At 31.1% G+C, this 13,564-nt stretch overlaps 2 protein-coding genes across 2 annotated transcripts; both read left to right on the top strand.

The window, feature by feature from the left end:
* The first annotated feature begins 450 nt into the window (after positions 1-450).
* LOC107868458 (expansin-like B1) lies at positions 451-3,390 on the top strand. Its single transcript, XM_016715155.2, has 4 exons — positions 451-666; positions 1,243-1,349; positions 2,000-2,311; positions 2,963-3,390. Exons 1-4 carry the CDS (start codon positions 528-530, stop codon positions 3,161-3,163), a joined length of 759 nt encoding a protein of 252 aa, XP_016570641.1. The 5' UTR covers positions 451-527; the 3' UTR covers positions 3,164-3,390.
* A 5,787-nt stretch (positions 3,391-9,177) lies between these two features.
* LOC107853176 (expansin-like B1) lies at positions 9,178-11,732 on the top strand. The gene is made up of 4 exons (XM_016698182.2): positions 9,178-9,371; positions 9,845-9,954; positions 10,312-10,623; positions 11,310-11,732. Exons 1-4 carry the CDS (start codon positions 9,242-9,244, stop codon positions 11,508-11,510), a joined length of 753 nt encoding a protein of 250 aa, XP_016553668.1. The 5' UTR covers positions 9,178-9,241; the 3' UTR covers positions 11,511-11,732.
* The last annotated feature ends 1,832 nt before the right edge of the window (positions 11,733-13,564 follow it).

Here is a 13,564-nt window from a genome sequence, read left to right as displayed (position 1 = left end):
CATAATTAAGTTTTATTGTAAAGTGTCTTTAGAGTAACGCGTGATGAAATTATATTGTAAAGTGCCAAAAACAATTTACTTGAAAAAAAGGTAGTTCGATGTACTAAAATTTTCGCGATGCACGGGGTTCGGAGAAGGACTCGATTACAAGGATCTATATTGTTAGTAGTCTTATCTTGTATTTTTGTCAGTGGCTGTTTCCACGACTTGAATCTACGACCCTGATCACATGACAACAATATTTTCAGGTACTCTAAGCTCCCCTTCACCAAAAACAATGTACTTATCAAGTTTAATTAGTAAGCCCAATACTCCACTTGCTTCCCTACTCCTTAGTGGAAGAAATCATGTAGGAAAAAATTTCATAAAAAAATTAAAAAGAATATTTCCCTCAATGGCTGCTTTCAATAGTTCAAAAATTTAACTATATATATAGCCTTTTCACTTCATCAATTCTCATCCACTTCTTGGAATCTTAATATTCCTTTTGAATTTTCTAAGTAATTTTGAAATTTATCATATTAGATATGGTTTTCACTAATAGCCATTGCATTTTTCTACTTGTGACATTGATAATTTGTCCTGCAATTTGCTATAGCCAAGAAGCCAATTCTCTCTATACTAGAGCAACTTATTATGGCAGCCCTGATTGCTATGGAACCCCTAGTATGTATAATTTTCTCCTCAATATTTCATTTTTATATTTATGCACTTTTTTTTTTTTTAAAAAATAAAATCCGTCCAACAACCAACATTGATATTCATACGTATGTAGTCGTAGAAAACTGGTTGTTTAGATTGAGTTTGAACGGATTAAAAACAGGTCGAAATGTCCCATTACGAACGCAATATGCTCGTATTTTTTATATATGAGCGAGGTTTAAGAATAGTTTAGGTGACACTAACAATCACAAGTAGCATCTCGAAAAGCACAAAGCGAACACATGCAATAAAGAATTTAGACATTTATCATGGACCTCAATATACTATATTTTTATATGTAGGTTCTTGTAATTCGAGTGAGATTATCATCGTGTATGAAGTTAAACGCCTTTAACAAAGTTTAGTAATTAAAGGCGACAGATATATGTTTAAGAAGATACTCTTAGTAAGTTACGATAAAATATAAGTATAAAAATATGTTGTTAATAGTTAATTGGTTGGTTAAGTCAGTGCAAAATTTTAATATTATAATATAATGTTAAGGTAATTGAAAGTGTGGTTGTTACAAAAATAAAACAGGTGGAGCATGTGGATTTGGTGAATATGGGAGGACAATTTATGATGGCAAAGTGAGTGGAGTCTCTGGGCTCTACAAGAATGGAACTGGCTGTGGTGCTTGCTATCAGGTACTTTTTATATACTCCATATACTTAACCGGTTCGAGTCGTAAAAGTAATTATTAATAATTGTATGAGAATAACTACATCACTCTTTTTATGTCACTCTTTTCTGAACTCTGTATGAATATGAGATGCTCTACTTTATATACGGAGTTGCCTATTTTTTATTATTCTTTATTTCCATTTGTCATCTTCCATACATATGCATTCACAACAATTTAGTTTTTGGCTGATCATATTCTATATAATATCTAATTGACTAACCATAATCCTTTCAGTCTTGAACTTTTAGAAAGCAATGAATGAGGGACACCCACTTAACCATTAAAAAGGGTGGAAAGAGAAGATATTTTTTTGTGGATACTTTTTTAAAAAATATCCATATAAAATTAATCAATATATTTTTCATGTATGATTTCTGGTGAAGTTATGACCAAAGTTAGAGAAGAAAAGCACAACAAAATTTGAAAATTATTTTCATTTCCCCTAACAAATTAAATTTCATTAATTCACTCGAGGCTCTTTCGCCAAACTCAGTAATTTTTATTCGAACTTAATATATACGTATCAAAAAAATTCAATAAATAAGTACATACGTCTCGAACATGTACAAACCAAATATTCAAATTTTAAATTCGTCTCTTCTGTGTCCGCAGGTTAGGTGCAAAGTACCAAGTCACTGCACAGACGAGGGGACAAAAATAGTAGTGACAGATTATGGTGAAGGAGACCATACAGATTTTATACTAAGTGTACGTGCTTATACAGAAATGGCTACTCCAGGAATGGCTAATCATTTATTGGCTTATGGAGTTGTTGATGTTGAATATCGAAGGATTCCTTGTAGGTACTATGGTTACAATTTAATGATTAAAGTTCATGAGAACAGCAGGTTTTGTAATTATTTGGCTATTGTACCAATCTACCAAAGTGGTGCATTTGACGTTGAAGCTGTCGAGGTTTGGCAGGTATATATGTTTAGTTACATGTGTGTTTAATTTGCATGCAGATCAGTCGAATTCAAAATTTAATGTTAGTGGATTCAGTATAAATGCGATATTATTATATATATATATATTCATATATATATATAAGTTGAGTACGAATTCCATTTAACTCACAAAACTCGATCTCTATAATAGTGTATTCTCTAGAGATTTTAAAATAGAGAAGTAAACACACAAAGAAGTCAAGATGATACAATATCTAAAAGATAATTCTAATCGTATATATAATGTAATTTTTTAATGAAACTCATCCCTGTATGCGTACAAGTGCACTGAATATTTAGAACCTATAAGTATATAATGATAACTTAGCTTTTATAGAGTTATATTACCTAAAAGATAACAATAAGTAATTAACGTTACATAGAAATTAAAGGGAAATTAGTAACCTGAAAAATATAAGACGAGGAGGAATATGTTTCTCAAAAGGGGGAGAAGCCAGCCCTTTGACCCCCTTCGACCGAAAATATACCATTTATACATGATTAAACTTATTTTTATCTTACAGTAGGTGATGAACCCTCTTCGGCTAGATTTTCTTCGAATATTGAACTCTTTAGTTGAAATCCTGGCTTCGCAATTCTGAATAAACTTTGCGGTGAATATATGCAGGCAGATTGCAAGGAATGGAAAGGGATGAGAAAGGCATATGGAGCAGTATGGGACATGCCAGATCCACCAAAAGGATCACTCACTTTCAGAGTTCAAGTTAGTGTCAATGGAGAGGCAGCCAAATGGGTGCAATTGACTGATGTTCTTCCTGATGAATGGAAGGCTGGCATTGCCTATGACACTTACCTTCTCCTTGACTAAATTACAGGACTAGATTTACTTACACACAAAACTTTATCACAATATGATGTTTCCTACTATTGTTTTAATTAGTTTCTGTTTTATAATGTCTTGTGGTTTGCTTTTGTCCTTATTTAAGCGTTTTCATCAAATAGACCATAGAAGATTAAGTAAATTGTAATGTTGTAGGGTCTGCATCGTGGTGAATTGTGTTCTGGTCATATAAATAAAAAATTATAATTTTATCATCTCTTTTTCTTATTTATGATACATGTCTAGCTAATTAACTTTTAGATTGTACAATGAAAATCGATTCACAATGAAGTGGTTGAAACATTACAAATTAAATTGTAATATCAAGAATTCTTCTAATAGGCATAATTTAAGCACACATATAAGTATAACTAGAACTACTTATGCACGATACGCAGCCATAAGCATTTTTCTTGAAGAATTTGCTGAGCGAAGTACAAATTTCATGACCATACAATATGGTTTCATTTTTCTGAAATTTCTTGCTATTTAAGCATTCATTCTCTGCCTTGAAAATAGAAAAGAAGTAAATTAAAATGATGGCTATTTTTATAAAATCAAAGGAAGTTGAATTTGGAATGATATCGATCTGCAATATAGAAAACCTTCCACATATGAAATTACAATGTAATTTAACAAAAATGAATTAATGTAAAAATCCATTTTGATTGCTTCTATTAGTTGTATGGACTATGGCCTATATATGTGTTCAGTTCAATTTATACATGAGCCTTTCTTTTAACCCATTGGGCTGAAAATTGAAATATGAGCTCCCCCTGATCTACCCGAAAACACCAACAATAATATGGAAAAATAACATAAACAATTAAACGCATACCTTAACTTACTATATTTGCATAAGTCCTCGCTCTTATAAAGTAATTATAAAAATTTCAACTAATTATGTATCTTCATTGGATGTATCAGGAGTTAATTATGTATCTCGACAGATCCAAAATCGAAAAAAATGTATTGGGAGCTAATTATGTATCTTTACAAAGGAAAAAACGTATCTTCTTCATTGGATGTATTATGTATGTCGACAGACACAAAATCAAAAGATATATATTGGAAGCTAATTATGTATTTTTACAAAGGAAAAAATGTATCTTCGTTGGATATATCGGGAGCTAATTATGTATCTCAACAGACCTAAAATCGTAATTTTCAGTAATTATGCAAAATATTGAAATTTTTTATAATTGAGTTCTAAGCTGTTGAGATTTATGTTGTTTTCCGCAGTAATATTCTCCTAATAGTTTCTAAAGCTTACTTTTTTTTGTGTGTGTGGTTTCTCATCCGGTGTTCGGTACCTGCATTGGAACCCGACTAATTCGGATTCGCACCGAGTAAAGCCCCATTTGAAAAGTAACACTCCCAATAAAATTTTCTCCATGCCCAGATCGAAAGCTTACATCCTGTTTTAAATCATTTAAGCCAATGTTCTATTCCATGTATCTAATAGAATTGTTTTTTCCCCCTTCAGAAAACATATTTTACATATTAACTAGCCATTACAAAAAGTGACGTGTCTCCTTCGTGTCTGATTTGGAGGTGTTCATTAACAATGACTCTCTTTCATACTTGGACAAACTTGAGTGAGTTTTGTATTATAAACAATACTTTTGTGACTTCGATACAATAAAATAAGAGTTGAGTTATTATTTGTAAAATTACCCCAATCATTTGTACTACGAGGAAAAGAGTATGACAAAAATGAAAAATAATCTGAAACAGAAATTTTAACTTCTAAGAGATTCAATTTATGAATTTAGTAAATTGACATATATAGTTTCTTTTGTTTCTTTTCATTTTGAGTAGGGTGAAAATCATTTTCAACTCCATCCTTAACATTAATATTGAATAATAATCATACTCCTCCCTTTATTCCATGTAATATCCATTTTGTTCTTATAATTTTAATTCTATATTTATGTAATATCTTTTTATATTATATGTAATGAATATTTTTTTAACATGGATATTTATAACATTTTATTTAAGTTTATTAACTTTATACACAAATTAATATGTTTTATTAATTTATCACAAAAAGCAATATTATTTTTAAGATCGTTATTTTAATATTATATGTATTAAAGAGTTGTTTGGTGTGAGGTATAATTATAATAATCAGAGATAAAATTCATGATTATTTATCCTGCATTTAATTAGATGTATTACGTAGTCTCAAAATTAATTGTCGCACCATTTATACCACATTGATGCGATAAGTTATCACACATACATGTTAGTACAACTTATTTTGTAATAACTAACCCCGAAATATATTGTTTCCAAACAACCCACCCCTAAGTGTGTATATATACATATGTATGTACATGCATGTGCAAATATTTTCGTGTTTTATCACTCTCTTACTAAATTTGTTTCGTATTACTTAACTTTTTGTTGATATAACACAATTCTTAAGAAAATTTTACTTAGAGGTATATTTTGTTAAATTAACCTTATTAACGATAATTTGAAAATTTAAATTTGTCTATACTGTTACTTTATATAATTATTTAACACTAAAGGGTAGAAAAAAAATATAATACAATTCTCTTGATTTCACAAATTGAGCAGATAAACTAAAACATTTATTTTTAGCATGAGGATCAAGTGATAAGAAACGATATTATCTATTGTCTATATCAGTAAATAAGTTGTGATTGCCATTAATAGAGTATTTACATATTTTATAATTTATATAAATAAATATAATCTTTAAAATTAAACCTTATTTTTATTCGAGAAAAACATCTAGTATCTCTGAACTATGATCAAATTTACTACGACACACGTCAACTTTACGGGAGTCCTATTACTCCTTAAACTAAATTTTAGAGTATTTTTGTCAATCTTTTTAGCTAACGTGATACCTTTTGTCAATCGTTTTAGATGGCGTGACACCTTTAATATGAGCTCTATTTTATGTAATAAAGGTGCCACATTAGCACAAAAATGATAAAAATATGCTAAATTTGAGTTCAGGGGATAATAGGACTCCTGTGAAGTTGGAGTGTGTCGCAACAACTTTGACCATAGTTGGGGTGGTACTAGAGGCTTATCTCTTTCATTTATTGTTTGTATTTTTTGCATTGAAATATGTTTATAAAATTAGTAGTACTTATTATTTTCACTTGTTAAAATAAATATTATAGTTTTGATTATTATTAATAAAACTAATTTTCTTATTATGCTAATTTACTTCATAAAGATCATCATTAGCTTATATATTTATTACTTTTTTTTTCCTAGAAGATAATGTTTATGTTTTTATGAAAATTTTGTTATATGAATAATGTTTATGTTTCTATGAAAAATTTGTTATATGAATTTTTTTTAAAATGAAAATATGATGATTTGAAAGAAGTTAAAAAAAAGAATAAAAAAATTGATGATAAAGGGTAAAATAGAAATTTTAAAAAGTCAATTAGGATAAAGAGGGGAGTATAATTATAGTTCAAAGTTGAGGAGGAAGTTTGATTTTTAAGACAAAGTTGAGGAGGGAAAATGATTTTGACCCTTTTGAGAAGAAGAAAAGACACAAACTGGGCAAGTGAGGCTTGCTCAAGTGTTGTGCAACTCCACCGTCGATCGATAGATTGAATGTTCGAGTCATGTTAAAGGGAAAGTGAGAACATTTTTTATTCTCCTCGAGTGAAAAAACAAAGAAAAAATGCAAGGGGTGCATATCTCATTTCTCTTCGAGAGGAAGGCAAAGTGAATGGCCAAATTTAAGAGTCACCTAGCTTACTTCAGTGAGGGGGAGTAGCCGGTAAAGTTGTTGTCACATAATTAGGAGGTCACAGGTTTAAGCTATGGAATTAATCTTTGACAGAAATGTAAGATAGGGCTACAAACAATAAACATCTGGCCCTTTTTTGAACTCTACCGTGCATAACGGAAGTTTTAGTACACCAGAACGCCTTCACTTAACTTACTTTTAGGCCAATATGAACACACACAGCTAAGATTTGAATTTGATAGGTTTAGTCTTAAAATTTTCAATATCAAATTTCTTATACTTTTGAATTTATGTGTTTAGAAGTTAGAACACAACAATATTTTCTATTAACGTCAACACATACACACGTATACTTATTCTGTTAATTAATATCTGAAATATTGGGTTAGGTTGAGTTTTTGCAATAAGCTTGTTCCCTATGTACCGCATTAGCCGTTAACTTTTGGCCTAAGCTACACATGGCTCTATTATTTGAAGTATTATGAAATGCTTATTAAGGCACTAGCCTTAATGGAGTATACTAATTAAGGATTTACGTGTGTGGGAAATATCTTCCTCTCACAATCATTTTATGTTTATCTCATATCACTCTCTTTGATCCCTTCAATTGCTTAATTGTATACATTAATACGTTTGTAAGAGTCAAATTATGATGGATATATGACACTAATTAGTAGGTAGTAATTGTTTAGAACGCATGGTGGAATGTTCTTCTAGTAAATTTTATGGCAGAGACGGAGTTAAAATTTCTAACTTATTTCAACTTTGTAGGTTTTGAAGTGTATAAAGTAATGATTTCAACTTATTACATCAGATCAAGATTGGCTACACATAACACAAGTTGCTCTATTATTTTCTTATAATTTGTTTAATTACCAAGCTAATAAAAATAAAATCATTTAGGAGTAAATATTTTGATCAGTGTTTTTAAAAGGGGCGTAAGGCGAGGCATTTTATCTGGGCTAAGGCGAGGCATAAGACTCGAGGCGTTGCCCCACAGATCCTTTAATTTATAATATTTTATAAATTAATTTAATTAGATATAGTTTTTTTTTGAAAGAGATAAATCAACAAAAAAGTAAACTATATCAAAATTATATGAAAAATAAGTGAAATATGTATTTAAAACTGCTTCAATAAAAAAAAATCTATCCAAAGTCACATAATAAAACTAAAAAATAAAGTCAACTTTCATATGATAAGCTATTATATGTCCTCAAAAACATAAGTTTGAATAAAAATAGTAGTACATAATTACTCAATTCTCATCTTCTCGTAACTCGATCAATATATTTACGCACCCATATACCATATATTGTATTTTATAAGAGGGCAAAAAAAGTAACTAACTTAAAAGCTCGTTACTATGCGACTTGGAACGAACCAAAAGAAAAGAAAGGAACTATGAAGAAGAAAGTACACCTAGTACCTTTTTGAGAAGCGATGTCGTCGACACCTACCGATAAATACGTTTGAAAATATGACTTTTACGTTTTCTTTTACTTTTGATTTGAGTATTTACAAATCATATAATTTAGTATTAAGTTTAAATTAGAGATTTAATAGCAAAAATATCATTTTACATTGTAAACTTTTTCCAGGTTTATACATAATTTGCTCTTCATGCTTGCTTAGGCGAACAACTCAAATTTTGGGGTGTTTGCCTTTCGATACTTTCGTTTTTCCATAGTGCCTTAGGGTGCTTTTGGTTGTGCCCCGAGGTGAGCCTTAAGGCGAATCTCAAACTGCTTTTTAAAACACTGACTTTGATAGAGTTAATAGATGAACGAATTATTACTTTTTGTCACCCCTCCTTGTTCCTACCCTAAAAATTACCCAAACTATCATGCACCATTTGTCATCATATGAATAAACTGCATAAGAACATTCAACAGGAAACACACCAATACCACACAACATTTTCACCCAACAACTAGACAAATGTACACAAAAACGCACCAACAAGCTTCGAGAAAAAACAGTAGAAGTGCACAAACTGAGTATACATGTCCTTTTCATTAGTCCTTTTATGTAGGTTTAAATTGTTTAATAATTGAAATGAACAAAATGAAATCAATAATGTGTGGTAACATCAAAGATCTTTGGGAGTATTCTTTGATTTACATTTGGTTTCCACTGTCCATAGTGGAGAAGAAACGTGGCTCCTAATATGAATCTCATTTCCTTCGAAATTTCACTATAAATATGAGACTTTTGTTAACATAATTTCCATCATACAAAGTCTTTAATTAATTTCTCACTTGCTAATTCTTCTTCTTCTTCTTCTTTCTCATTTTGTGAACAAACAAAAAATGGATGAGTCTCTTAAATATTCTAGCATTTTTATGTGCATGATTATGCTTCTGCCAGCATTTTCCTACAGCCAAACTTTAGTTTCCAAAGCATCCTTTTATAGTACTTCTGATGGCATGGGAACACCATGTATGTTACCTTGCTTCTCCTTAAATTTCCCCTCTAGAGCCTTAGCGAATTGACTTGTTTTAAGTGTTTGTAAGTTAAAATAGTTTTTAAGCACTCAATTAATTTATAGTATTTGAGCAAAATAAAAAAGCTTAAGCACTATATAAGTCAAAATACTTTTGGCTCATAAGTCATAAGCTATAAGCCCACGCCAAGCACTATCGCGAATGATCTAAATATGTTGTTATCCAATTATTCTGCTAAAAGTATCCATTTGCTTACATTTTTGGCTCACTTATACCCTTTGACTAATGTTAACAATTGAATATCACATTATGCAATGGTTCAGGGGCAATTTTTGGCCATTGTCAGTTTCTTTTTTTTTACCAGATTTAAAAAGGACATGTGAATTTTATAAATTAAATGCGAAATTTTCATCGATTATTACTACAAGTGTTTTAACATTAATTTTGATGTGTGTTATGTATGATCAGCTGGTGCATGTGGTTATGGAGACTATGGTAAAGATGTGAACAATGGAGAGGTGTGCACAGCCTCTAGGCGTATCTATAGAAATGGAGCTGGTTGTGGTGCATGCTACCAGGTACCTACTAATTCTATCAAATTGTTCACACCCTAGATGTTCAATCTTGGGCGTAAGTTGGGATGTCGAAGAGTTCACATCAGATGAAAAATGGGATGAGTGATCGATCTCTTTATATATATATATATATGTCTTGAACAATCCTGATCCCCTCTTGAGCTGTAGCTTTCGACGTTGAATTAGGTCTAAAGTCTATTTTTTTACACCACCAAAGTTTAATTTTCATGCTCTAACAATATGCAAATACAAGAAATATATACACTACTTTTATCAATTACTATTAGTCTATTATGTTACACAAGTATATTTTGTTCTATTTATTTATTGTGTAGATCTAACTAAAAATTATAACAACAGGTAAGGTGCAAGAACACAGCATTGTGCAGTGCAGAGGGAACAAAAGTAGTGGTGACAGACAGTGCAGATGGACAAGAAACAGACCTCATTCTTAGCTTTAAAGCCTATGCAAAATTAGCTAAAAATCCAAACTTGACACCTAAACTATGTGGCAAAGGGGTAGTAGATATTGAATATAGAAGAGTTTCTTGTGGTTATGGGGGGAATCTCATGGTTAAAATTCATGAACGTAGCAAGTACGCTGAGTACCTTGCTATTGTTGTCTTGAACCAAGGTGGTGCCACTGACATCCATGTTGTCGAAGTCTACGAGGTAATTAATTAGTTGTGACATTTTTTTTAGTACATACTCCCTCCGTTTCATCTTGCTTAGCCCCAGTTGGACCTACTACACTCTAAAAAAAGTTTTAATTAGAGGTATACTTTAGTAAACTAACTTTATTAACGTTTCAGAATGAGTGAGGTGGGGTGGCAAAAATCAATTTGGGATAATAACGCCTCTATTGACTTGACCCAACAACTGAATTCAAAATGACTGATCAAACTATAGAATCATAAATTGGGTTAAAATAGAGTATAACTTGATGAGCTAAAAATGCAGTCCGATTTCAAAATTACAAAACGTCAATCTTATAGTGGAATCGAAACAAGTCAAATTTGAAACAACGTGATTTATCATATCGTTCTCTATCAATTCATGTATTTTTATATATACATTATTTCATTTTAATTTTATACAAGCCCGCTCCTTCTTTTAGATCTTAGAGGCCGATGAGTTGGATCATATTACATCTTGAACCACCTCTTCTGAACTAAACGAGTCATGACATATTTACTTATTTTATTTCTTTTAAGTACTTATCTAAGATTGATTCAAACCGCTCAATTTTTCACCTTCAAGATTAAATTTAACATACCATTCGAGTTAAAACCGACATATTCATTAGAATTTATAGAACCCGGTTTAAATCCGCCTCTAATAAACATCTACATGTACAGGAAGAGAGCCAACAGTGGATATCAATGAGAAAGGCATATGGTGCAGTGTGGGACTTGTCAAGTCCACCATGTGGAGACCTTAAAGTGAGGTTCCTAACAAGTACAAGTGTTGAAACCAAATGGGTTCAATCAGACAAGGCTGTGATTCCTTCTCAATGGAAAGCTGGACTTACAATTGAAACTGACATTCAGCTCACTTAATTATTATACTATATATATAAATATATCTACTAAGTACTAGTTAATTTGGGCGATTTCTTAAACTATGTGTTTATTTAGCTAAAAAGAAGATATTTAGAAGTTATGGAATATGTGTGTTTTACTTTTGGCATGGTTAGTTGTAAGTTGTTAAGGGTTATGTATATTCTGTATTTCTGTTTTGTGAGAATTATTATGAATAAAAAGTCGCCATTTCCATTTTTATTATTGATTAATTTACACAAATATCATTTATTTAGGTCATCATTTAAGTTTCATTCTTATTTTTAAAAGTTGTGCAAACTTAGTTCTAACTTCTAAGACTGACAAAATATTATATTGTCGATTATGCCTTTGTTACATTTAATATTCATACAATTTTAGATGGTGATCTAACATTTTTTCATAAAACTTTTATTTTTCTTAAAAGAAGTCTTTAGATTATGATTTAAAAGATCCATAAATTATTTTAAAAAATAAAAATAGATCGTTTACTAAACAACTACTGTATCTAATGAAAGAATATTTGTGTTGATTTCTGACCAAAATATTAAAAAATAAGGAGTTACTTGTATGAACCACTAAATGCACGAAATGTCCGAAAAGGAATATTAAAAAAAATATTAGGGGCCTAAAATTGCCAAAAATTAACTTTATATAAACTCAATGTTTAATCGTACTTTGATTATCTTACATAGAGCTGAATTGTTTTTTTTTTAGTTCTCCTTGAAGCGCAAATGATTTCAATTATATAATTTGGATAACCACTTTAAATTTTAATTATGCACCTTCGGGCGGTGGCGGAGCCACATACAATTCAGGGGTTCGGTCCGAAAATTATACTATTTTTACATGATCAAAAATATTTTTATGTATATATAGTAAACGTTGTGTTATCTTTTATGTATTCGGATACAAGAATCTGTATATAAGAAACACAAACTTCAACACTAGTTCAAGTCCAAGACAAGAACACTTATGAAGTTTTGTAACACTTTCAACACTAGATTACGAATAATCTATCTAAGAAGTGTGTTAAGATTCAGAAAAGAGATGAAACAGAATTTAAGACCAAGTCCTCCGAATTCACGGAGTGTCCTTAAGAAATAATTCTCCTCACTGTACTCGAGGTTTTGGAATCTTCCTCACAGGATAAAATGGCCTTCAATCCTAAACCTGTGGATGAAAGCAGGTTTATATAGCCAACAGGTGCCTCTTCTGAAAAGTGGCAATGGTTCGCTTAAAAGGTGTGACCTTTCTAGAAAAGCCATGTCTGTTCGTCCAAAAAATGTGTCTTTTCCGAACAGGCATACCATTTCATGAATCAGTGTCATACACATTTCGTTGAAGGATTGCATCCCTTTGTTTCAGTACTGCACTATTTTGAAACACTGTTTCAGAATCTGCATGCATGCATATAAAAGGAGTATCAAAACACAGGAGTTGCATTTTTCCCTTTGGTAGTTTCGAACTAAATTTGTCAAATAAACTTTGTCCAAAAAGATGGATCTCATCGATCGATTATTTTCCAAATCCAAATCCGAAGCCGAAGCCGAAGCCGAGCGACGAAAACGACGCGAGGCATCTCTTATTTCTTGTCTCACTTACCATGTGGAGTAAGTGTTTCTTATTTTAAACACTCACAAGTTCTTTTCTTCCACCAATATGGGAGAAAGAGTGAACTTTCCAATTTGAGAGTACACTTTCTAAATTAGTGTCTCTCTTCTCTCCACCATTTTTTCTTCATTTTTCATTCACACTTTTTCGTATACTTTGAACTCAACAATCCCCCACATGAATGGAAAATGACTAATTTTTATAAAATTTTTATGGACAAGTATGTGATCATCAAGCAAAGACTGATTGCATCTGGATAAGTGGGTTTCCCTTTGAACTTTTCGCATTGGTAGATTTGATATCTTTGAACCGTCGAGCTTTAGTGTACACCTAGACAACACATGTCAAACAACCAACCTTTTACCGTTTATGGTTCTCACGATTTTGTTCTTTTCAGCCATGAACACATCCCGGTTTCATGAGAGCTTAGAGAATAGGCC

This window comes from Capsicum annuum, chromosome 1 (assembly GCF_002878395.1).
Source record: "Capsicum annuum cultivar UCD-10X-F1 chromosome 1, UCD10Xv1.1, whole genome shotgun sequence".
Taxonomy (NCBI): domain Eukaryota; kingdom Viridiplantae; phylum Streptophyta; class Magnoliopsida; order Solanales; family Solanaceae; genus Capsicum; species Capsicum annuum.
Note: the sequence above shows the minus strand (reverse complement) of the source record. Positions and strands in the feature narration are given on the sequence as shown.